Below are 27,373 nucleotides of genomic sequence, written 5' to 3'. Positions count from 1 at the left end.
GTGTAGAAAAATTAGCACAACAGACACAGCCGTTGGCATAGACTAAATCATAAAAATTAAAAATTGCTGAGTTATAATTTGCAATAGAATTGACTATGGAATTTGACCAAGAGAAAAATCAATTTAAGAATTTTAGAATCAAGTTCAAAATTGCCCAGAAGAGTCTTTCAATGTTACTGAACATTCAGCACTATAAAGTATGCTCTCTAAAATGAATAACAGCAACTCTGACATTTTTCTCCTCAACGGACAGTTGAAACATACTAAATTTTACTATAAATACATCACCGCTTTTATATTCTCTAAACGTAGCCCCATACCCTGAACTTTTTTCAAATATATATGTTCTCCTTTACCATTTGTCTTCATTAATCGTTTTCTATCCATAGCCCTCTGCCTTTCTCCCTTAGCTCTGTGCCTTTGATTTCTTTCCGGAGCATTTATAAAACTGAAACTAAAGCATTTATAGAACTATAAGCTTAATAAAACTATAAGTGTTATTTATAAGCATTATAAAATGAAAAATTTATAAACTAAAGCATTATAGAACAAAATGGGACAAGAAATTTTCAGATGAGTATAACAGTAGCATGCTTAAACAGGAAACTGTAGAAAATCCTTTACAAACTATTTTTTAATAAGAACACAAACTCTCATTATTTATCCTACTAAAAGTACCAACGAATCTTCTACTAGTTTTTAATATTTTCCAAAAAAAATGCATTATAATCCCCATTTGTCTTAATCAGGTCATTTTTTAAAGCCCATATTTCTTTTAAAAAAAATGCCTGTAGAGTCTGCTTGAAAAAATTTTATAAACCATGAAGCATACTTAGGAAATCAAAACTCACCTCTTCTTGCATAACTGGAGTCCATATCTTTAAACTGTACCACAACGAAGTCTGAACACTTAAACAAAATACTCTCCATTATTTCTTCACGTTTTGGCCCTGAACTGGATTCTGTACTTTTCTCATGTGCAGCATCAAGGACCAAATCACACTTAAATGAAAAACATGAGTAAATATTTAAACATTTATAAAATAAACTTGACAGGACTTCTTCAGCATATCAAGGTACTATGCTTACATGCCTTTGGCAAAAAATAATCTATCTCAAGAGAACTATAATTATATGTTTTCCTCAGAAATATGAACTGTTTCCCATTCCATCTTTTAAAAATCCTCTCACCTAAAAGTTGGTCCTTGCTACCATGGTATGCCTCGAGCACATTAATAGTAATAAAAAAAAAAAATGAACAACCCAATTTCTCCCTCTTCTGGTCCACAATACTTGAAAAGGCCAAAATATTTTTGTTGTTGTTGTTGTTGTTGTTGTTAATGCTCACCAGAGGATATTGATTTTTAGAAAGAGTGGAGGGGAGAGACAGAGAGAAACATTGATGTGAGAGAGACACATCGGTTGGTTGTCTCCCGCATACGCCCCACCAGGGATAAGGATTGAGCCTACACTCGAGGTAGGTGCCCTTGACCAGAATTGAACCCAGGACCCTTCAGTCCATACTCCACCTACTGAGCCAAACCATCTAGGGCAATGCCAAAATATTTTAACAAGCACACAGAGCAAGAAATCATTTTGATTATACATACCATCTATAAAATAATCAGTATTTGAAACTGAAGAGCAAAATCAAAGTGGTTTTAAAAAGTGCTTTTAAGGTAAAGCACTGAGCATGAAAATGTGACAAACATACCCACCTCATAACTATAAATTGCTAAATCAGAAACCAACAGGCACTGTCAGGAAGCCACACAAGCACAGGGCAGTTAATGATTCATGGGGTTTCACATTTAACAAAAAGGAAAAGAGTAAAAATTACCTTAGGACTGTATGTTTTAAAAACTCCTTCATATATACCTCCGTTTTTCACTTGTACTTCACATTTGGATCCCTAAAAACATATAATTAATTTATCAAAGAAACAGTGTGCTACCCAGTCATGGTGGTAATTGTTTTCAATTTACTTTTTATAGCTCATCAGGCTTCATTCAACATTATCAGGTGCCCATTGACAGAACAATAAAAGTTTTTAAAATATCAACAATACACAATTCTCACAGGATTCTGCTCAGAATTTACAGCATGAACTTAAATACTGAAGTATTTCTGACTCCAGTTTTATTAGGTGACAAAATAATGCATCATAACAACTACTAATATTATTATGTACACAGCAGGGTTAACAAGAATGCTTTTTATAGTGAATTACAATAACTTGGGTGGAATTCTAACCTCAGAAATTCTAGTCAGAATTCCTGATTAAACATGACTAAGAAATGTTACAGAAAATCATTCAGCCACATTTTAACTTAATGAAATTATTTTATTCTACTCCCAAGGCAGTTTCTCCCCAATAATCTGATAACTTACAACAACTGATGTAAGTATATGAACCATCCTCATATTTGCATAGATTCCATCAAAAGAAATCTGGAATATTAAGAAAAAAAACATTACCAGCAATCAATATTTATCCTTGCATATATATTAAACATTTATTTTGTTATATTTAGTTAGGTTTGTAATACCTTACATGCATTAAAGGAAGATTTGGTTTACTATAGACTTTTGCTTCCTTAGAGAATAGAAGTTTAGGTTTCCATACCAAATAACAATGTTTTGACTATGCATGATATAAAAAGCAAAACTGAACTTACATGTATGAGGGAAGATAAAGCCATAGGAATAGAAGAGACACATCAATGGTTGGGGAGATTTCACTATAAAGTGACATGAGGGATTTTTAGAGGCGATGTAACTGTCCTACTATCTTGATTACGGTGGTGGTTACACAAGTGTATGCATCAAAATTCACAGACCTGTATACTGAACAGGATTAAGAATACCTTAACTAAATGGGGTAGAATTGGGGGCATCTTTGTAGAAGACCCTGGATTATCTGCTCTCAGCATGTATGAATCAATGATAGCGCTCTAAGGATTAATCAGCCACACCACTCCTTATTACATGAGTGTGTGTCCTCCCGATTCTACAGAAGAAAATCTGCCCAATAAAGACAAAGTCTCAAAAATTAGTGAGTGGAACTTATACCTTCTCCCGTTCGTGCCCAATTTAATTTCAGTGATAAGAGTTCTGAAATTTAAACCCAAAGGGCCCTTTCAAAGGGAGAAAAATGAAAAAAATAAAAGATAGCACATTAACTCAAAATCAAAACCCAAAGAGCTCTGCAAACTCCAGTTCTGGTGTTCCACTTACCTTTGAGGAGTTAGATTTGCCTTCAGTCATTTATAAAAGAAGAAATGACATTACTATGCATGAAAAATATTTCTAGATAATATTACATTTTATACAGTCATCATCAAAATCACACAGAGCTAATAATTTTATACCAAACAGTATTGATCTGTAAAGCATATCGGAGATATAAAATTGAAGAGGAGGGAATTTTTTTTTGCCTTGACTTTTGGTCTATGGTTTCAAAATTACATTTCAGTTACCAGTTTTCCCAAACAAATAATATTCAAGTTACTCACCGTAGACTGAGGCAGTCCCTTGTTATTGTTTCGACCTCTGAAAAGATTAAATATTATGTTTATTAAATTCAACAGGCTAAACAAGCTAAAAGTATTTTCACATTTAAAATATCTTATAATTCCATTCAAATAAAATACAAGTGATCAATCTGTGGGCCAGAGTCATCTAATATTAAGTATAAAAGCTATCTAAGAACAGTTCTGCTCTCGCTCTCTCTCTCTGCTTTGCTGGCTCTGAGGCCCAGAACAGGTATGGGTCATGGAAAGAAGGCAGGAGGAAAGAAACTGAACAATATCAAACTCAAAATAAAAATAGCTTACTGGAATAACCAATACTAAATATAATAATCCTTACTCCAAAAGTAACCAATTGCTCTGTTATAAAAAGCTACTCAGGAGCAAAATATAGATTCTGTTCCTGATGTGATTGACATCAAATCACCTCCTATGTTTTTCCCTCATCTCTAAGAATAGGTACTGTGTTTACAACTGCAGAAAAACGTCTTGAAATAAGTAACATTGGCCCTAGCAGGTTTGGCTCAGTGCATAGAGCGTCAGCCTAGGGACCAAAGAGTCCCAGGTTCGATTCTGGTCAAGGGAATGTACTTCCATTGCAGGCTCCTTCCTGGCCCGGGCCCTGGTCAGGGCGTGCAGAAGGCAACCCATCAGGAGGCAACCAATCAATGTGTTTCTCTCACACTGATGTTCCTCTCTGCCTTTCCCTCTCTCTTCTACTCTCTCTAAAAATCAATGGAAAAATATCCCTGGATGAGGATTTTAAAAAGTTAAATCATTCAAAGCACTTTCACTGCTAAATAATAAGTGCCTTCTTCAGAATCTAGGTAAAAGTGCCTTCTCCTGAAACAATGCAGCACACCAATGAAGCTGGCTTGTCAAGTAATTTCCAGTAATGTGGACTCTATTTTCAATTTTATTATAGAACATAATATACCCTAAGGCTTGTTCCATTAGAAAAGATTAGGTCCCTTAGGAAATGATAAAAACACTAATAAAGTGAAATGTTATATTCCTAAAAACATGAGTTACTCTAGAATAACAGAACTAGGATCTCATTTTAATAAAATCACAACTCTCAAATTAAGATACAAACTTAAGGGAGAGATCAACCAAAGGACTTGTATGCATGCATATAAGCATAACCAATGGACACAGACACCAGGGGGGTGAGGGCATGAGTGGGGGGAAGGGGGACAATGGGGGGATAAGGACACATATGTAATACCTTAATCAATAAAGGAAAAAAAAAGATACAAACTTAAAACATTCAAAGAGAAGTACAATTCAGGTCCAAAAAGTCTAGCAGTTTTGAATGGTATCAATTCCCAGCAAAGTAGCACTGTCCTTAGCACTGAGGCCAGGGCCAATTTGGTCTCCAACTCTGTCACCTTCTCTCATCTAGAAGATAATGTCTTGAACCAAATCACCTCTGAGATTCCTTCCATTTCCAATATTCTGATTCTGTGACTCTGCCTCACACACAGCACAGAGAACTTCCTATAATTTACCATTTATAGAACTGACTAAAAACCAGACACTATGGTAAGCACAATGTCAAATCTCTCACCCCTCCTTTAGAGGGGATAAAACCAAACCTTGGCAGTTAAACATCTTGACCAAAATCATTCAGCTCAGGAGCAGGAGGTGGTATCTGAACCAGGTGATCCAAAGTCTAGGCTTTTCATTTCTAGGTTATGCTGCCTCTCTGAAATTGCATCACAGGGAATGAACTAGCCTCACAATTAAGCCTAATCAAATTTGTACATTTTTTTCAAACATGATTTGAATAATTTAGATTTTTCTATTTATTTGTAGTCTGTAGCCAAAGGCTAAATCTTGTTTAGAAAGGTTATCTCATCTTAGCGGTTGCTGAGATACCATCATTAAAAGACTTAAGCAAATGCCTCCAATTAAGTGCCCTTAAACTCACAAAGCCAGAGTAGTCACACTACTTTCATTGATTATACATTTCTGCCTTTGACTAATAAAGAGCAATTGTTTTGACAATCCAATTTACTCAGATCAAACAGTTCAACAGGGAAAATAATAAAACACTAAAAGTGGTATAAAGTGGTACAAAGTGCAGGAACCACTGATTTCTCCTGATATACCAGGTGGTTGGGCACCCAAGGTAGAATGTTAGCATATCACAGCAGCATTCTCTGAAACTGATAAAATCCCAAATGCATCCTTGTTTTTTCTCTCTTTTTGGATCTACTCAGATTATACTTTACTTTTATTTCTCTTTAGTATTCTGAAACAAGGTATCTTAATATTTCATTCTGTTACAAAAAAATTAAATCTCAAAGAAAAGCCAAGATCACATTCTAGTCCTAAATATACTTATGATTAGATTGATCAGATTTAACAAAACTATACCCTGGTTTCTAAGCTTTTAATAGTTATTAATTAAAGTGTGATTCAATATACCAAATTCACACAAAGAAAGTTACAAAAATAATAGCGTATACTGCTTCAAAATAATACAGGAGGGAGAAACCAAGATGGCGGCATAGGTAAACACCTAAACTGCTGCCTCGCACAATTTCAAAACTACAACTAAAAGACAAAACGGACATCATCCAGAACCACAGGAAGGCTGGCTGAGTGGAAATTCTACAACTAGAAGGAAAGAGAAAAGCTCACTGAGACTCAGAGGAGCTGCAGGAGGCAGAGGACCGAGACACACGCGCGGAGAGGACTGGCAACTAAGTGCGCGGCTGGCTTTCTCAAGCGGGAGACAAAGGCTCCCAATTGCGCTGAACTCCAGTTCCAGGTGAGACTCTGTGGACCCAAACTCATACGGGGTGAAACTGGACTGTCAGGAAAGAGAAAAGCACAGAGACTCAGAGGAACTGCGGAAGGCAGAGGTACCGAGGTGCACGTGCATCGGCGGGCAACTGAGTACGTGGCTGGCTTTCTCAAGCGGGAGGGAGACAAAAGCTCCAGACTGCACTGAACTCCAGTTCCGGGCGAGACTCTGGGGACCCAGACTCATTCGGGGAGAAACTGGACTGTCTGGCAGCGGGCGGAACTCGAGGGCGGCTTTCTCTCAGAGGTGCTTACAGCGATTACCATGGGACACTGAGACACAGGGGCCTATTAGGGCAGGGCTGACGGAAAACCAATGCTGTCTGCTCCGCCCTGAGACTCCGCCCCATCCAAGCTGAGCACAGAGGCTTTTGCAAGTCTTGCCTCATAAGGGTGTCTCCAGCACAGAAGTTCTCCCATCATAGACACAGCTGATCCTCACAGCCAATTGGCCTGGAGGTCAATTCCTCCCAGTGATACCAACAACAAACAAGGCTTAACTACAACAAGGCTGTGCACACGGCCTACAAAGGGGTGCACCAAGAGTGTCCACCTCAGGTAACTGGGGATGCTGAGCCACTGGGCCCTATAGGACACCGCGCACACAAAGCCACTCTATCAACTCAGGGAAGCAGCCAAAATGCAGAGGCAAAGAAACAGATCACAAATGAAAGAAATGGAGGAAAGCAAAGGACTGGATATAGAGTTCAAAACCACAGTTATAAGGTTTTTCAAGAATTTTCTAGAAAAGGCCGATAAATTTAGCGAGACCCTCGAGGATATGAAAAAGGACCAACTAGAAATTAAGCATACACTGACTGAAATAAAAAATATTGTACAGAGATCTAACAGCAGACTAGAGGATCGCAAGAATCAAGTCAAAGATTTGAAATACAAAGAAGCAAAAAACACTCAACCAGAAAAGCAAAAAGAATCCAAAAATATGAAGATAGTGTAAGGAGCCTCTGGGACAACTTCAAGTGTACCAACATCAGAATTATGGGGGTGCCAGAAGAAGAGAGTAAGATACTGAAAACCTATTTGAAGAAATAATGACAGAAAACTTCCCCCACCTGGTGAAAGAAATAGACTTACAAGTCCAGGAAGTGCACAGAACCCCAAACAAAAGGAATCCAAAGAGGACCACACCAAGACACATCATAATTAAAATGCCAAGAGCAAAAGACAAAGAGAGAATATTAAAAGCAGCAAGAGAAAAACAGTTAGTTACCTACAAGGGAGCACCCATACGATTGTCAGCTGATTTCTCAACAGAAACTATGCAGGCCAGACGGGAGTGGCAAGAAATATTCAAAGTGATGAATAGCAAGAACCTACAACCAAGATTACTCTACCCAGCAAAGCTATCATTCAGAATTGAAGGGTAGATAAAGAGCTTCACAGATAAGAAAAAGCTAAAGGAGTTCATCACCACCAAACCAGTATTATATGAAATGCTGAAAGGTATTCTTTAAGAAGAGTCAAGTCATGAAAGATGAAGAAAAACTAAGAAACTACTTCAGATTAAAGGAAGCCACAAAAACACGACACCTGAATGAAACATGCAATCCTGGAATGGTTCTTGTACCACAGAGTAAACAATTGGTAAAATCTGAATAAGGCCTGTAGATAATAGTTTGACATAATATTAATTACCTGTGGTCTTGTAACAGAATGTCCTTGTTATTAGGAAATACTAAAGACCCGGCGCACGAAATTTGTGAATAAAGATTTATTAAATTAAAAAATAAAGATTAAATTAAAAAATAAATTAATTTTTTTTTGTCTCCCGCTTGAGAAAGCCAGCCACGCACTCAGTTGCCAGTCCTCTCCGCGCGTGCGCGTGTCTCAGTACCCAGCCTGCGCCCTCTTGCAGTCCAGGATCCCTTGGTGGATGTCCAACTAACTCCTTAGCCCCGCTCCCTACAGGGAGTGCACAGGTAGGGTCCCTAAGCCTGGCCAGCGATCAGGGTTGATTGGGATCTTCCGGCTGCTGGCTGGGGCCTTCCTTTGTTCCACGCCGCTCCCTGGTGGTCAGCACACATTATAGCAAGCAATCGAACTCAGGTCTCCTGGTGGAACTCCCAAGGGGACACTTTGCATATTAGCCTTTTATATATATAGATAGATACACTTACTAAGAATTTAGTAAGTCAATGAGCCCAAAGAAGGGAAAGGAAAAAAAAAGGAAATGAAAGCTTTCAAAGTAATCATTCTCTAAAACAAGAGTCAGCGAACTACAGCCAACAACCTGTTTTTGTCTGGCCTTTGAGGTTAAGCATGTTTTTTAACTTCTTAAAGGTTGTTTTAAAAAAAGAAAAGCCAGGAAGAATATGCAACCAAGTAGTTATATGGCCCAAAAAGCCTAAAATACTTACTGTCTGAGTCATTACAAGACAAGCCTGTACTAAAAAAAATGGGGCTGCGATGTAAAAAACTGCAATTTAAAAATGAAGTTTATTGCTGTTTTATATGAACCAGTGCTTCTACAGGAATCTTCTCTACAGTATTACTTTCCATGAAAGTTTAATCTGTACATAATTAAAATGTTATGAAAGTGCTTTTATTGTCATTTAACATTAAGCTTTACAACAATGTTCAATTGAGGTTGATCCACCTATTGAAAAAACATCAAGGTATGTATTTTAATAATGTGCATTTGATGACAACACTATGAGCAAGTTCCATAAATACAGGGACTTTGTACTGATCACTGAATTAAAAGCAACTAACATAAAATGAAGGGTTAACTGTAGATAGATTAAAATAGACTTGAGACATATCAAACAACTTGTGAACCTCATGGGAATCCTGATTAGAACAAATTGTAAAAGAAAAATAAACTGATGAGACAAACACTTAAAATGGTGCTTCTAGCTTGTGCAATAAAGGCAAGAAAAAGAAATAAAGGCTTGCCCTAGCCAGTTTGGCTTAGTGGATAGAGTGCCGGCCTGTGGACCAAAAGGTCCTGGGTTCAATTCCAGTGAATGGCACATACCTTGGTTGCAGGCTCTTCCCCAGCCCGGGCCCTGGACAGGGCTTGTGCAAGAGGCAACCAACCAATGTCTTTCACATCAATGTTTCTCTCTGTCTTTCCCTTTCTTTTCCACTCTCCCTAAAAATAAATGGAAAAATATCCTCAGGAGAGGATTAACAAAACAACAAAACAAAACAAAAAGAAAAGAAATAAAGGCACAATGATTGGATAGGAAGAAAGAAAACTGTCTTTAAAAGACCACATAATTGCCCGGCCAGCATGGCTCAGTGATTGAGCATTAACCTATGAACCAGGAGGTCGCTGTCAAGGCACATGCCCAGGTTGCAGGCTCAATCCCCAGTAGGGGGCATGCAAGAAACATCCTATCAACGACTCTCTCATCATTGATGTTTCTATATCTTTCCCTTCCTCCATAAAATCAATAAATACATATATTTTTTTAAAGACCACATACTCATTTATGCAGAAAATTCCAAGTGGATCTGCAAAAAAGCTACTACAAATAAGAGAGCTGAGCAAGGCTAACTCAAAATGGATTAACGCCCTAATGATCATAAAAGGTTTAAATAAAACTTTTTTAAAAAACATGGAGTTCTTTTTTTTTCTTTTTTTTAAAATATATTTTATTGATTTTTTACAGAGAGGAAGGGAGAGGGATAGAGAGCTAGAAACATCGATGAGAGAGAAACATCGACCAGCTGCCTCCTGCACACCTCCTACCGGGGATGTGCCCGCAACCAATGTACATGTCCTTGACTGGAATCGAACCTGGGACCTTTCAGTCCGCAGACCGACGCTCTATCCACTGAGCCAAACCGGTTTCGGCAACATGGAGTTCTTTATGACCTTGGATTAGACAAAGATTTCAGATAGAACAGAAAAAAATACAAACGATAAAACAAAAAAATGATAAATTAGACTTCATCAAATTTTTAGTCTATTTTTTTTAAATATGTATTTTTATTGATTTCAAAGAAGGTAGAGAGAGAGAGAGAGAGAGAGAGAGAGAAAGAGAAACATCAATGATGAGAGAGAATCGTTGATAAGATGCCTCCTGCACATCCCTTACTGGGGATCAAGCCTGAAACTCAAGCATGTGCCCTGACTGGGAATCGAACCACTGACCTCTTGGTTCCTGGGTAGATGCTCAACCACTGAGCCACATTAGCTGGACTTAAGTAGTCTATTCTTTGAAAGATGCTGTTAAAATGAAAAGTCAATCCACAGACAAGGAAATGTTTACAAAATATATGATAATGGGCTTATACCCAGTATATATGAAGAACTCATATAACTTATTAATAAAATAAAGATTAAGAAAACAATAAGTGTGGTCCTAGCCTGTTTGGCTCAGTGGATAGAGCGTTGGCCTGCAGACTGAAAGGTCCCAGGCTCAATTCCGGTCAAGGGCACATGCCCAGGTTGCGGGCTTGATCCCCAGTAGGGGGGGTGTGCAGGAGGTAGCTGATCATCGATGTTTCTCTCTCTCTCTCCCTCTCCCTTCCTCTCTGAAATCAATAAAAATATATTATAAAAAATAAGTGTGCAAAAGACTTATACACTCATTTAACCAAATAAGATTTATTGGGTAAAATTAAAGACTGACAATACAAGTACTATTGAGGATACTGAACAACTGAAACTGCTGGTGGGAAGGGAAAATGATACAGTTACTTGGAAAAGTTTGGCACGGGTTCTTATAAAGTAAAACATACTTAGACAACCTAGCAATCCCACTCCTAGGTAATTATTCAAGAGCAATGAATGTGAATGTTTAAAGTTGGTTTATTCATAATAGCCAAACACTGAAAGCAGCCCAAATGTCCAATATCTGGTGAATAAATAAGCAAACTGTGATAATACAGTCAGCCCTCTATATCAGTGAGTTCTGGGGGTTCTTAGGGGGGAATCACGCAATTTCTATTGGTACTGTCACCATACAGAATAATTATACAACTTATATTTTTCACCATTTTGCTCATTTACCACCTGTTTTTCAAAACGTTTGACCTACATTCATTCATTCCTACAACTATTTCACCATGCCTGGGTATCAGATTTATACAATCAAAATATTTCATTGATCCAGATTTCTAGAACCAGGCTAGTTGTATAGATGTAATGAATATTTTTTGGCATAGTAAGAATATTGCATGCTTCCAAATCCCCCTATAAAGCTATAATAATGCTCCCCCCCGCCCAGATATTCACATGGCAGACTGCTTTTTGTTATTTAGATCTCAATTTATATGTCACCTCTTCAGAGAGGCTTTGCCTGACCACCCCTAACTACTATTATATCACCATTTTAGTACTTGACTAATAGTATATCATAGTACTTATTACCTGATATTTTGTTTATTATGTATTCATCTTTCTGTCTGTCTACCTTCCAGCCCCAGAATATAAACTCCATGAAGGCTAACACTTCTGATTGTCTCATTCACCACTGTGTGCCCAGGACTTAAAGAAGAGAGCCTGGCACACAGTAAATACTCTTAAACTGTAGGGTAAATTAAGTACAGAGCATAGTTTATGTGAATTATGACAAGTATTGACTAATTCAATTTCTCTTTATAGTACAGAAAAACTATAGCTGTCAAGGACAATTAACTAAAAACTAGAAATCTAATTCCAGCTCTTCTGGTTAACTCAGATGAGTCACTTTGTTCTTCCCATTTTCATTTTCTTAATAAAAAGGGGAATTTTAATATATTTTATTGATTTTTTTTTTTTTTACACAGAGGAAGAGAGAGGGATAGAGAGTTAGAAACATCGATGAGAGAGAAACATCAATCAGCTGCCTCTTGCACACCCCCTATTGGGGATGTGCCCACAACTAAGGTACATGCCCTTGACCGGAATCGAACCCGGGACCCTTGAGTCCGCAGGCCGACGCTCTATCCACTGAGCCAAACCGGTTTTGGCTAAAAAGGGAAATTTTATAATTAATACTTATTGCAAACTATTTCCTCACTGAAAAGATGTGTCAAACAAGGTGGTGTCCGGCCAGTGTGGCTCAGTAGTTAAGTGTTGGCCTATGAATCAGAAGGTGATGTTTCCATTCCTGGTCAGGGCATATGCCCAGGGTGCAGGCTCAATTCCCAGTGGGGGACTTGCAGGAGGAAGCCGATCAATGATTGTCTCTCGTTGATGTTTCTGTATCTTTCTCCCTTCCTCTCTAAAATCAATAAAAATATTTTTTAAAAAGCAATCCTGAGAAAGAAGAACAAAGTAGGTGGGATCTCAATACCAGATTTCAAGCTGTATTACAAAGCCACTGTTCTCAAAACAGCCTGGTTCTGGCACAAGGACAGACATATAGACCCATGGAATAGAATAGAGAACCCAGATATCGACCCAAACCACTATGCTCAATTAATATTTGACAAAGGAGGCATGAACACACAATGGAGTCAAGACAGTCTCTTCAATAAATGGTGTTGGGAAAATTGGACAGATACATGGAAAAAAATGAAACTAGACCACCAACTTACACCATACACAAAAATAAACTCAAAATGGATAAAGGACTTAAACATAGGACAGGAAACCATAAAAATACTAGAGGAATCCACAGGCAGCGAAATCTCAGACATATGCCGAAGCAATTTCTTCACTGATACCGCTCCTAGGGCAATGGAAAATAAACAAATGGGACTACATCAAAATAAAAAGCTTTTGTACAGCAAAAGAAACCATCAACAAAACAACAAGGAAGCCCACTGTATGGGAGAACATATTTGCCAATGTTATCACCGATAAAGGTTTAATCTCCAACATTTACAGGGAACTCATACAACTTAATAAAAGGAAGATAAATGACCCAATAAAAAAATGGGCAACGGACCTAAATAGAAACTTTTCGAAAGAAGACAGAAGGAAGGCCAAGAGACATATGAAAACATGCTCAAAGTCACTAATCATCCGAGAGATGCAAATCAAAACGACAATGCAGTACCATCTCACACCTGTCAGAATGGCTATCATCAACAAATCAACAAACGACAAGTGCTGGCGAGGATGCGGAGAAAAAGGAACCCTCGTGCACTGCTGGTGGGAATGCAGACTGGTGCAGCCACTGTGGAGAACAATATGGAGTTTCCTCAAAAAAGTAAAAACGGAACTCCCATTTGACCCAGTGATCCCACTTCTAGAAATATATCCCAAGAAACTAGAAACACCAATCAGAAAGGATATATGCACCCCTATGTTCATAGCAGCAAAATTTACAATAGCTAAGATTTGGAAACAGCCTAAATGCCCATCAGCAGATGAGTGGATTTGAAAACTGTGGTACATCTACACAATGGAATACTATGCTGCTATAAAAAAGAAGGAATTCTTACCATTTGCAGCAGCATGGATGGAACTGGAGAGCATTATGCTATGTGAAATAAGCCAGGCAATGAAAGAAAAAATACCACATGATCTCACTCATTTATAGAAAATAAAGAACATTATAACCCAATGAACAAAAAGCTAGATACAGAGGCAGAAAAGCATCTAACAGACTGTCAAATTACAGCGGGAAGGCTAGGGAATGTTGGGGAGAGGGGGAAAGAGATCAACCGAAGGACTTGTATGCATGCATACAAGCACAACCAATGGACACAAGACATTGGGGGTGGGGGGGTGGGGGTGGGATGAGGGCATGTGACAGGGGGTAGGGGAGGCTGGGGGAAGGTCAATGGGGGAAAAAAAGGAGATATATGTACTACTATGTGTAATACTTTAAACAATAAAATAAAATGTAAAAAAAGAAATAACGATCTAGTAATTTGAGCTAAATCACGTGCACTGAACGATGAAAAATGTTAAGTCTCTTCTGTATATCCAATGTGTTCCTAAGTTCAGAATGAACAGGGGGGGGTTATGAAGCTTGCAGACGCAACATATGAACATTCTATTGGGCATCTCTTCCCAAAAATAAAAAAATAACCTTCTCTTAAAAATCTCAAGTGTCACTGGAGAAGCCTTAGACCCTTTAATCAATGGATTGGCAAACTAACAGTGTTTGTAGGTCTGACAAAGCTTCAGCAGTCGCACTAACTACTGTAGCCTTCTCCCAAACTTCTCTCATCTTTAGCTAGAAACTTCCAAGTTTTCCCATTTCATTCATTAATTCGCTTTATCTTTTGATGATTATTACTGACTAAAGATGTCACTTTTTGATTTGTCCTTCAGAATAATTCATCCGTCCCAAGACGCCATTTCCTTACTACTTTCCATTTTTTAAAAATCTCTCATTTCTATCACAATTAAATGCTGACACTGTCAATACTCAGTACTGCACTTGTTGAAAGTGATAGATTTGACAACAAACTAGGTTCAAGCACAGTAAACACACAGAATTTAAAAATGATAGGAATGGTTGACTGTGAAATGACCATAAACATACAAACAAAAATACCACCTGCTGGTAAGGTTAACCCACTTTGTTCTGGGGTATAGTGTAGCTTTGCTCCTATCTCAGAGTTCATCCTAAGGAGAAAGTTTGTAAGTGGAGGAGCAGCAGAATTTAAACATAAGGTACTGTGCAATGAAAGCCAAAGCTGTACGAGAAGGAAGGAATCACATTTTCCTGGGGTAAATATGGTAAGACACTGTGCAAGAGAGAATCTGGGCTAAGCCTTTAAAGACTTATGCTTAAGAGGACAAGATGACTAGATTGGAAGAATCTGATTTATGCTAGAGAATAAATATATTGTGCAGTCTGTGGATGGACTTGACTATCAGGCTGAATAGTCTGATTTTGACTCAGCTAGTAATGAGAGCCACTCACAATTTGGGGAGATTGTTATAGCTCTGCAGTGTGTACAAGTATCTGGATAAGAAGTGACCAATCAGGAGGCTTGCTAAGTACAGTCAGCAAATACCTTCTGGTACCCACGACAAGAGGAAAAAAGAAAAACCATCACCCGCCTTCTCTATTCACAACACTTCTCTAAAACTTTATTTTGAATTTAAGTTCCTAAGTTAAAAAAGACAAACACATTCTTCCACTTGAAGTGACAGAAACATATGTGACAGAAAACAAAAACAAAAATAAAACAGCAAAGTAGAGTCTTTGCTAATTGGAACTTTTAGAAAATGACTTTTTCTGGATAAATTAATCTTTTCTTAGATTACTGAATAAACATCAAATTTTGAAAACAAGTGAAATGTTACAGGTCCTAACAGCTGGGTAGTTCAGTTGGTTAGAGCATCTTCCCCATATGCCAAGGTTGCAAGTTGGAATCCTGGTCAGGGTACACACAAGAAGCAACCAATAGCCCTGGCCCGTGTGGCTCAGTTGGGTGAGTGCCATCCCTGCACCAAGAGGTCTCGGGTTTGAGTACCAGTCTGATTCCTGGGCAGGGCACATCGGGTTTCGGGCTCCATCCCCAGTAGGGGCAATCCAGGAGGCAGCTAATTAATGTCTCCCTCTCTTTCTAAAATCAACAAAAACATTAAAAATAAAAAGCAACCAATGAATGCATAAATAAGTAGAATTGATGTTTCTCTCTCTAAAATCAATAAATGTTTTAATAAAATGTTAGGGAAAAGAGAACAAGATTTTAAAGTCAACTATGCAGCCAATGATAGAAGTTTGACAAACAATCTCTGTGGCCTTAGTTTCCTCACCTGTAAAGAGAATGAGAACTAAAAATCACCAGAGCCACTTCTAACGCCAAATCTGTATGATTCTCAAATACTGGTTCTATGACGTGCCAAGAGTGGAAAGTAATAAAAATGTGGTATCTCATTTTTAAGGAAGTTATTCTTTTCTCCTTTTAGTGGATACAGACACTGAGTCTCTGAGCGAGTGACTTGTCCATTCATTCATTCATTCATTCATTCATTCAAATATGTGACTCTCTTAGTGCCAAGCCTGTTCGGGGAAACTGGGATACAGTAATGAACAAAATAAAGTTCTCACCCTCACAGAGTTGAATTTTAGTTACCAAAGGGTGAAATCCAATTCTAGCCTACACTGGGGTTGCCAGATAAAATGAAGGATGCCCAATTAAATTTAAATTTCAGATAAATAATGAATAATTTTGTTCCACATAATTTGGGAATTTCAGATAAATAATGAATAATTTTGTTCCACATAATTTGGGAATTTTTTTACACCAAAAAAAATTAGTCATTGTTTACCAGAAATTCAAGTTTAACTGGGCATTCTTTATTTTTATTTGCTAAATCTGGCAACCCTAGCAGAGACATAACTGCAAATCCCTTCCTCAATCCTGTTAGTACATCTAAGTATATCTACATAGTGACTCTGATTATATCAATGAAAAATTAGTCTACATTGCAACATAGTATATATACATGAAGTGAAACAGAAGTTCTTTAAAACAATTAAGCCCTTAACAATGCAATGCATTTTAGCATCTTCTATTCTTTTTCATTTTTCTAAAAATGCTGGTCATGACCCACTGCAGTGGTTTTATAATCTAAGGAGTCATGACCTGCAGTTTAAAAAAAAAATGTCTTTTGATATGAAAAACAAGTTAACCTTGTCTTGTGTCTCTCTAAGAGCACAACAAGTAACTACACTGTGCTATAAAACAGTAATACCTCTGGGGTCTACTATGGCACAGAGCTAAAAACTTAGTTAACTAGGATTGTATACAGTCATGCACCATACAACAACATTTCAGTCTACAATGGACCACATATATGATATGACAGTGGACCTACGAGATTATAATGGAGCTGAAAAATTCCTATCACTTAACAATGCTTTTACTCATGTGTTTGTGGTGATGATGCTGGTGTCAACAGACCTGCGGCGTAGCCAGGCATATAAAAGTATAGCACGTACAATCACAGTAGTACCAATGGTTGGCAAACTCATTAGTCAACAGATTGAAATTTCTTTTGAGAGCCAAATTTTTTTAAACTTAAGCTTCTTCTAACGCCACTTCTTCAAAATAGACTCGCCCAGGCCGTGGTATTTTGTGTAAGAGGGGCCAAAGAGCTGCAGGTGGCTCGCGAGCCGCAGTTTGCCGACCACGGGCTATACCATTTAGATTTGTGTAGGTACACTCTAACTTCGCCTAAGGACGCATTTCTCAGAACGTATCCCCATCAATAAGCTGCTCTCGACTACTTTTTGAGCTCCTGGGCCCCTTTTGTATAATTCTCCCATCTCTTAACTTTCTATCATACCATTATTATTTGTAATTGCTGTCAATATGTTTGCCCCTAAACGTTTACCTTTCTACTTGCTGGCAATCTGAAATTCTAAAAAAGCAAACCTACAGAATCATGTGTAAGTAAAGTAAAAGCAAATAAACTCTGAGAGACTCCCTGAAAAGCTCTCCTTGCTGTAATCTGCAAAGACCTTAACTCTTTTCTCTACCCGATTTTCATGTGTCTCAGGAATGAAAATAGTGAACTACACAAGGTCCATAAAAATGTTTCTGATCCCAAAAAGAAAAATGCAGGATTTGGTTCAAAACCAATCTTTTCTTTCTTTAAACTAGAACTATAATCAAGATTAATCTTGGCTATTTACAAAAATTGGTGCTAAGAATATTTTTAACCTATGATTTATAAAAAGCAGTATGAACATAAACTGGTAATCACAAATACTGACAACACAGATAAATCCTCTCAAGGTAATATTTACAAGAGGATAACATTCTAAAGTTGATACACTTGATAAAAATAATCCACACTCATTTGTAATTACATTACAGACAAGCCTCACACTACAAACTGATGGGATTTACAAAGACTCCATTATAGGATGCCATTTTATCCAGTTTCCAAAATGCAGTTAGCTATTCATCATGGCATGAAATTGATATTTTATAGCCACTTGACTCAACTTCAGGGCTTAAAGTATAAATTATCTACATAAATTTTTTTAATTTAAATGCAAATTTCATATGCATACAACTGCAAATAATTTTTAGCAAATAAAATCTAAGGTTAGTAATAGTTGTGGCAAATTTTCATAAACAACCCAAATCCGTAACAATACTAAACCATTAAAAGTAACAAAACCAAGGAGTTAACATTAAAGTAGAGTTCATACCACATATGTACAAAATCACGTATATGTATATTTTAAAGATAAGAAACTAGACTTCCTATTTTAGCAAGCCAAACTCAAGGTTACAAAAGGATATCCTGAAGGGCAAGGACTATCTGTGGTTGTATATTTTTTAAAATGCACATCGTGATCTTGTATATGTCTTCGTTCTGCATTGATTTAAAGGGAAGGATGTCATAAATTCTACAAATATATTGCATTAAGTCCCCTAGCCTCTCAAAGCTTAGGGTTTCCCTTCTGTTGTAATAAGACTTTCTGTTATCCTTCATGCTCAAATTCTAGTTTTATAGTTTCAGGTGGGAAACAAATATTTTAAAAGACAATAAATACTGCCGAATCCAACAGAGTAAATACCATATGATGCCATTCTGTTTAACATATGTATGTATATGTTCACAAATATCTCAAAAGAAAGACTGTAGGCCATGTTAATTTTACAGGAATTTGGGTTTTGTTTTTTGGTTCTCTGCATTCTTACTTTTCTACAGTGAGCATTTAAAACTGTTTTTCAGCCTTAGCTGGTTTTGCTCAGTGGGTAGAGCGTGGGCCTGTGGACCGAAGGGTCCCGGGTTCGATTGCGGTCAAGGGCACATGCCTGGGTTGTGGGCTCTGTCCCCAGTGGGGGACGTGCGGGAGGCAGCCGATCAATGATTCTCTCTCATCATGGATGTTTCTATCTCTCTCTCCCTCTCCCTTCCTCTCTGAAATCAATAAAAATATATTCTTAAAAAAAAAACACCTGTTTCTCAGCCCTACTGGTGTGGCTCAGTGGTTGAGCGTCAATCTATGAACCAGGAGGTCATGGTTCAATTCCCAGGTCAGGGCACATGCCCAGGTTGCAGGCTTGATCTCTAGTGGGGGTCATGTGGGAGGCAGTCAATCAATTATTCTCTCTCATCATTGATGTTTCTCTCTCTCTCTCTCTCTCTCTCTGAAATCTATAAAAAGATTTATTTTTAAAAAACCGTTTTTCAAATTATAGAGACAAGACTTTCAATATAACTGACATAGTACTTATACAAAGACTGTATCAATTTATTAATTTCAAGAATATATCTGTTCTGGACACTGGTACATCTCTTTTCTCTATTATACTATAAGCGGCGTAAGATTAGGGACCACATTCTACACATATCCGAAAGCTCTAAATTTTATATATATGCTATATAAAATCTCTCTAAATGTTTTAAATGGAAAGTAGTTTACAACACATCTGTCTACAAAATTGCAGCTCTAATTTGTTTGGCAAGCACCTTTATGGAGAATAATACTGTTCTACATAAATGTTCATCTTCAAAAGCAGAAGAAATTCTTTTTTAATAGAAAAATATACTTTAAAGAATATCAAGAACATTAAAATATAGCTCAACCTATTTTCAATCATAAGTAATGCTAGTAAAGTTAAGGGTTCAAGTGTCTACAAATTCTAGATTTAGATGCTACGATCTCTCAAAAGCTTTATGCCAGCTTCATATTCATTGATGAGTAAATTTTCTAATAAAAATATCCCTTTTTGTGAAGTCTAACACCCAAGAGGCAAAAAAAAAAAAAAGAAAAACAAAAACAAAACCTCAAGAGGAAAAAGCACTCTATTTTTATTTTAGTAACACTCTTGCTAAAAAGACCACTGTATCAACCTCTTAAAATCGTGGCATGGTAACAGTCATAGATGACCCATATAACCTTTGAAAAAAGAAAAAAGTAGCTTTACTTAAAAAGATACAGTAGCAGATAGGCCCTTAAATCTCTATTTACATCTCCACTGAAGTTGTCACAATCATTTGAAATAGCTACAAAAAGAGGGGTTTTTTCAGGCTCAACATTTTATATAGTATCAAAATACTATTACTATCTAGCCAAAATAGAAAATTAAAAGTTCTAGGGGGAAAATTTTTTTCTAAAAACTTAAAATCTATTTCAAGGTATAAAAACATTTTGCTATGGTGAATGTAAGTTCTAACACAGCTGTAGCTATTTAGAGAAAAAAAAATAAATCCTCTCCTCTAAGTCGAAACATATGGCTATTAAATAGCTATGATATGAGTTAACATCCCGTTCGTAAAATTGTAACTGTTTCTCTAATTAGAGAAACACAGAAAATACAAGTTTACAATTTAACCAAAAAAGGAACACCATGACTGATACCATTAATGTTTTGACTTTTAAGAATGCAAAATCTTTAAAAGCAACTACAGACATTTTTCTTTGATAAGCAATATGATATAGGTTTTTGCCCAATCGTAAAAAGGATATTTTCTCTAGATACTTGGAATGAAAATTAAACTATGATTAGGTAATATAAATAAGCCAAATAGAAAAGCAAAATGTACCTCTTTTAACAGCCATTCACAGCTTGCCTCTAATGACTTAACTGCCAATTAACTTTTTTGGTTCAACTTCAAATTTGGTTATTATCAATAACCACATAAAAGAATGAAATTAACAAAGGATAATGCAGTTTAAACCTTATAAATTACAAATGGGGCTATGTGACTAATTAATCTAGATTAAAAGCAAATGACTACCTCCTTCAAAATTTTGCTCAAATGTTACCCACTCTCTGCCCCCATACTCCCATATTACTCCCTTAATATCCTCCCCTCTAATCTCATATTAGAGGGGAGCATAAATACAGCTTGCTAATTTAATGTTATGTTTATGGTCTGGTTCACCACATTCGAATGTAAACACCAAAGTAGCTACTACCTTTTATTCATTGATGTATCCCAAGTACCTATACCTGCCTTATACATATATTTTCAATAAATGTATGTGTTGAATAAATGTAGATGTTTTTAAGCTTTTCTAAAAGTATTTAAAGAGATGAACATATCACTGATATTTAAATGGCAGCATGATGAACAATTACACTAAACTGCAGCATAAGTTCTACATTGCAAGGCCTTCAGAGAAAGAAGCAGTAAAAACACTAAAAAGTGAAAATTACTAAAAGTTTTTATTCACCCTTTATCCCATCAAAAAAAATCCTAATGTTATATTATTTAGAATAGAGACTATGGTTATAGGTTGTAAACCCAGCATTTTTTTTTTTTAAGTGGGGAAAAGGAAAAGATATGGGTTAACCAGTGCTAATTCCCAATAGTGCCAGGAAACTACATAAAGGATACCAAAAATAAACTGGTCATGGAGTAATACTAATAACTACTTTGATGAATGAGGGAAGTTGACAAAACAACAAATCACCAAAAAGCTTCAGAACAAGTCCTCAGAACTTTTATTCCTCTACTTAGTAGAAATAGCAACACAATACATAAACCATGTGTTCTCCTTAATACTAACAGTCCCAGTTTTCAAAGCAGCTTCACATATATTGTTTCATAAAATCCTCAGAGACACCAAATTCAAACTCAAACTCCAAGTGCTAACAAAAGCACTTAATAATGTCTGCACTTCGCCGGTAAGTACACCTTTTCTCTTGAAAATCCCTCACTGTGTCTGACAAACTACAAAGAAACTATTCTAGAGAAAAGCCACCTTCTTGGCACTGGAAACTTACACGAGTCCTCTGAAGAGTAATATGGCACAGCTATCGAGAGCCATAAAAATCTTCAAGCCCTTTGACCTAGTAAAACCACTCCTGGGAACTTTCTCTAAGGAAATAATTAGACTGAACCAAAAAGCTATTAGTATAAAGATGTTTTCTGCACCATTATCTATAATTTTGAGACATAATTCCAACTAGAGAATGGTTAAGAAGAAACCTAAAAAAAAAAAAAAAGTTGAAGAAAAAAAGCAAAACACAACACACCCAGCCACTAAAACTACGTAAAAATGAAAAGGTAAAGAGCCAAAATAAGAATTGGAATTAAGGTAAAATCAGGATCCAATATTAACAGTGTGGTTACATTGTTCTAAGAGGGGAAAAAAACACCTCCTGAAACACATGACAATTAAAAACAGAATAAATTTTGAAAGCCAGACAAATCCATCATTCACCCCCCCCCCCAGTCAAGTATGAGTAAATGTTGTATTATATAAAGCAGACGTGAATTTCTAGACTTTCAAAAACATTTTCCTATCTCTAAACAAGGCAAACCCCAAGCTGCATTTTCTTTCTTCACCCTCAGTCTCAAACTTATTTTAACAGCAGATACACTCCAACACAAGTGAGGACACTTGAGAAATTATAACTGGTTTATGAAGAACCCAGTTAACAGTGATTCAAATGAAAAGAATTTCTACGAGTACATTAACTAAAGATCTGCACAATAAAACTTCACATCATATGAATCCAATACGTCAAACAAAACTTCACGTACTTATCAAAAAGAGGGCTACAATTTATAAATTGTAAAAGAACTTAACGCCTAAAGGAGAGCCTATGCAGGTTAAAAGCTTAGTTGTAAGTCTTATTTGAACGAGTTGAACATATCTGCCAGATTTCTATGATACCTAAGAAGGAAAAATCAATGCATCCTTTTCTAAAAAAATTATATTTAAATTTTTTCCATTTTTCACTACGGATGCCACTGAGAAAGGGAAGCTTAAGTTACAGAATCCTAAGTGGACAAAGTGGGGGAAATGGGCACTTCATTTGAACTATTTTATTAGCTACATACTAAACAGCTTTTGTAGGTAAACTGTCCAGGGAAGGGGAGTAGGGTAGAAGTCAGAAAACCAATGTTCCCCCCGCCCCAATGAAGGCAGCAGCACTACGTAAAAATCAGTTCAGTTTCCTCTAAAACGGATTGCTAAAAACCTGTTTTCAAAAAGAAAACTCGATGCATGGGGGGAGGGGGGATCCCTAAATCCCACCTTCTACAGCTCAGGAGGTCTGTTTCACCAACCCTGCCGCCGCCGCCTAGGCCTCGGGGAGGCAGGCAGCGCACAGCCAGGGCCGGGCCCAGGGGAAACGGACTGGCGTGCCCTTGGTGAGCTCTGGCGGCACTCCCCAAGTTAAGGACACAGGCCACAAAGGAATGGAGTCTATTGACATTTGCGGCCCCGTCTGAACACCAAGCATTTTCTTAGTTCTTGAAATACGAACTGACAGCCACCACCCCCATGCACGCGCCACCGGCCTTCCCGCACACACACCCCCTCCCGAGTCAGACCCGTTACCTAAGACAACACGGAGCCCCCGGGTTCCACCGCACACCTGGGTTCTGGGGGCTGACGGGGGAGACCACGCGGGTCCACGCCCGCGTTTCTGACCTCAGGAGCCCCACCAAGTGGGCTGCTGCCATCCCTCCCCCCTCGAGATTTCAAACCCGGGGGCTGGGGGAATGCGCAGCGAGCCCGCCGCTGCCACCCCGCGCGGCCCCCGGGCCGGCCCGGCCCTCGCCCACCGCGGTTCCAAGGCGCCTTCTCGTCCGCGGCCTCGGAACGGCAATGCGGCTCGGCCACCGCCCGCGCCGGCGAGGCCCTGGCGGGGGAAGGACGGAGGCCGCGAGGGGGCTGGGCCCTCCCCACCCCGTCCCCAGGTGGGGGAGGGCGGGACGCTGCGGGAGACCCCAGAGCCGGACGGCCGCGCCGAGTCCCGGCCTCCGACTGAAACGCGGGGCTGCAGGGGCCACGGCCCACCCGCCTCCACCCCGGCGCCCCCGAGCCTTCCCGGGGCAGGGAGGGGTGGGTCCGGGCACCGGACAGGCCCTAGCGATTCCAGATGTGCCCTGTGGCTGCCCTTTACCGGGGAGGGGGACGCTGCCCTCCGTCCCCCCTCCCTCGTGAATCCCAACTGGGGGAGTTGGCAAGTTTCGAGAGACCGAACCCAAACGTCACGACCCTTCCACGTTAATATTCAAATTGAGGGTGGGGGGCGCTGCCCCAGCATCCCCCCTCCGTGTGGGGCGGAGGAGGCTCCAAGGAGGTGGAAGCGAGGCCGACAATCGCCGAGACCTGTGATCCGCTCCCGAACACTTCCACGGGGAGGGGAGGCTGCCCAGTCCTTCCATCTTGACCGTTTGGGGAGGGGGTGGGGTGCTGCAGGGGCTGGACACGGCCTGACATTCCCTGAGGGAACCCGGGGCGCCTCCCACCCAACCCCCCAGGCTCCGGACCGGAGCGGGGAGCCCCACCCCCACTGCGGGCCCCCAGCCCACCCCGGGCCCCCCCACCCCCCCAGCTCGGCCGGTCACGGGGCGGGGACGGCGGTGGGGCCGCGGGGGAGGGGATGCGAGGCCCAGGCTTGCCCGGCGCGGAGGGGGCTGGGGCGCGACACCCACCTGCCCAGGCCGGGCCGCCCGCTGCCTGCGCTCGCCGCCGCCGCCGCCGAGGAGGAGGAAGCCGGGGCCGAGGACGAGACCGAGGGCGAGGACGGCGGGGCGGCGGGCGACGTGAGAAGGCCGCCGCCACCGGGCTTGCGGGCACTGGCGGCCGCGGACGGCTGCTGCTGCTGCTGGGGCTTCAGCGACATGGTGCGGGGCCCATACACCGGCCCGCACGCCGGGCGGGGACAGCCGGGAGCCGGGCGCGCCGAAGAGACGCCGGAGCGCGGCGGGGACGCGCGGGCGCCGAACGGGGAGGCGCGGGTTGGCGCGGCCGGGGGGGCGCCCGGGCCCGCGACGGGGAGAAGGAGCACGACGAAGGGGCGGGGGGGCCCGCCGAAACCGAGGAGCTGCCGGGAGCCGGGCCGGGACGCGCCGCCGCCGTTGCCGTTGCTACCAAAACAGTCTGAGGCGGAGGGTGGCGAGCGCAGCCCAGAGGGAGGGGGGCCGGGGCCGGGGCCGGGCGGAGGAGGAGCGGCGGAGGGATACGGGTCCGCAGCTGCGTTGCCGCCGCCCCGCCGTTCGGGCCGCGGGAGCGAGTGCCGCCCGGGCCCCCTGGCCGCGGCTAAGCGGCGAGGCTCGATGGCCGCGGCTGGGCCCCGAGGACCCGCGGCTGCCGAGCGCATCGGAGGCCGGGGACGGAGAGGCGTTCGGTGGCGCTGCCGGGTGGGCGCGGAGGCGCAGGATGGGGACTCTTTACCGGAAGTCGGAAGGGTCGGGCGGAAGCAGAACGTTACGCGGCCCCAGGGCCGGGAGGGACACGTGAGGAGCGGGCGCCGCGCTGGACCGCGTTCGCGGGGGTCGGGTGAGGGCCTGGCGGCCCATCCAGCCCGGATCCGCCCTCCTCGAGGCGGGTCTGCCCTTTGGAGAGGGCGTGTCTGTCTTCGCCTGCAGGGCCGGCCCAGTACTGGAGACGGGAGGGAAGCGTTTCCTCCCCGCCCCCCAATATTCCTTCAACGTCCTCAGACTGCGAGGCTACCCGAGATGGCCCCCACCTGATGCAACCTAAAAAAAGGACAGCGAGTGCTTTCGAGGCGGACATTGTCTTGATTTGTATAGAGCACCTGGAACACAAGCATCCCGTAGTTTTCTCTGTACCCCCAGCACCTGGCACACAGTGGCTCTCAGTGTCAAAGACAGGCCGTCCTCTCTTTCCTGCCACTCACATCTGGTTACCTTTTCCCCACTTTGTCCGTCCCTGCAACACAGTCACCACAAAACGCTTGGGTATCTGACCTTCATTTGAACCCATTTTCCCTCACTTGAACTTCTTTTTCCTCATTCATGAGACTCGAAAGGAAGTGTACGTGATTGGTAGAGCTGTGGATAATGGGGTCTCCTTCGGTGGAGACCGAACAGACCTCATAAGAATGTGCGAACTTTAGACCTTGGCCCCTTTAGAAGTTTTACTTTAACTTAGGTTGCTAGCCAGCACAGTAGTCCGTTTGAAAAATGTGTTGCAACTAAACTGGAGGCAAGTAGGTAACTTTATTTTTTCCAGTGAAGAATCTAGTTTTTTTTAAAAAAGGGAAATTACTTTAGGAAATGATAGGAGGAAAACACCAGAGTTCCCCTCAATGGCCCAGAACCATCAGATAAAAAGGTAAAGACTTAGAAAAACTTGGGGAATGATTGCCACGAGTCTCCAGCAGCCAAAGTGAAATTAACCTCCTACAAAGTCCAGGCAGAAATGATCATTATAGCCTTCAAACAGCTGAAAAGTAGGAAAATCAGCTCTCTATCTTCTATCTGAGATAAAAAGGAGAGTGGGTGGGGGTAGTAGTCTTTTAAACCAGTCGTTTGTTGCAAAATCCTTTAAAAATTAACCCAAAGGAAATTGAGATTAAAAAAACAGATGAGGTGGGGGAAAAAAATAGAAGGGCCATAACAGAAATACAATCAACTTTCTGTGGCTTAATGATTTGACAATTAGCCGTATCAGGGACCAAGGTCCCAGAATTCAATCTTAGGACCAAATTTCAGACTGATGGGAGGAAAAAGGGAAGTGGCATAAGGCCTGAAGCTGACACAGCTGAACTTGATTTAATTTATGCTGAGCAAGCTCGTTTTCACCCATTATCATTGAAAATATTTTTATCAATTGTATTAAAGTATAAATTACATGTTATGAAATTCACTAATTTTTATACAATTCAGTGATTATCAGTAAACTTAGAGTTGTGCAACCATAACCACTAATTTCACATTTCCCTCACTCCATAGGATCCTTCATACCCATCCTCAGCCCCAACAACTAATTTACTTTCTGTCTCAGTGGATTTACCTGTTCAAAACAGTTCATATAAATGGAATATTACAATAGATGGTCTTTGTCTGCCTTTTTAAAAATACATTTTTATTTATTTCAGAGAGGAAGGGAGAGGGGGAGAGTGAGAGAGAGAGAGAACCATCAATGATGAGAGAGAATCATGGATCAGCTGCCTTCTGCACGCCCCCTACTGGGCATGGAGCCCGAAACTTGGGCATGTGCCCTTGACCAGAATCAAACCCAGGACCTTTCAGTCCACATGCGGACGCTCTATCCACTGAGCCAAACTGGCCAGGGCTTGTCCGCCTTCTTTCTCATATATTTTTTGTGAGGTTTATCCATGTCAGTGTTTCACTCCTTATTATCACTGGGTAGTTTTTGGTTGTATTTGTGTATCTACTCAAATACACAAACTACTTGGTTTAGATTGTTTCAAGTTTTGGGCTGTTATGAATAATGCTATGAACATTTGTATACATT

At 40.4% G+C, this 27,373-nt stretch overlaps 1 protein-coding gene across 9 annotated transcripts in view; it reads right to left on the bottom strand.

Annotated features, from left to right (window-relative positions):
• ATXN2 (ataxin 2) overlaps window positions 1–25,281 on the bottom strand; it is an 85,725-nt gene extending 60,444 nt beyond the window's left edge. For 3 of the 9 annotated variants that reach the window (XM_079763310.1, XM_079763308.1, XM_079763309.1), the window contains exons 1-5: window positions 24,583–25,274; window positions 3,516–3,552; window positions 2,392–2,451; window positions 1,841–1,912; window positions 852–1,002 (exon numbers count right to left, since the gene is read on the bottom strand). In XM_079763310.1, coding sequence (XP_079619436.1) covers window positions 852–1,002; window positions 1,841–1,912; window positions 2,392–2,451; window positions 3,516–3,552; window positions 24,583–25,250 — 988 coding nt within the window. In that variant the 5' untranslated portion in view covers window positions 25,251–25,274. Of the gene's footprint in view, window positions 1–851; window positions 1,003–1,840; window positions 1,913–2,391; window positions 2,452–3,515; window positions 3,553–24,582 lie in introns of all 9 variants that reach the window. The other 6 variants (XM_079763307.1, XM_079763306.1, XM_079763311.1 and 3 more) reach the window with 5 other exon arrangements.
• Window positions 25,282–27,373: the final 2,092 nt, after the last annotated feature.

This window comes from Cnephaeus nilssonii, assembly GCF_951640355.1.
Source record: "Cnephaeus nilssonii genome assembly, chromosome: 22".
In the NCBI taxonomy this organism is placed as follows: Eukaryota; Metazoa; Chordata; class Mammalia; order Chiroptera; family Vespertilionidae; genus Cnephaeus; species Cnephaeus nilssonii.
The sequence above is the reverse complement of the archived record's forward strand: the minus strand, read 5'-3'. Positions and strand labels throughout refer to the sequence as shown.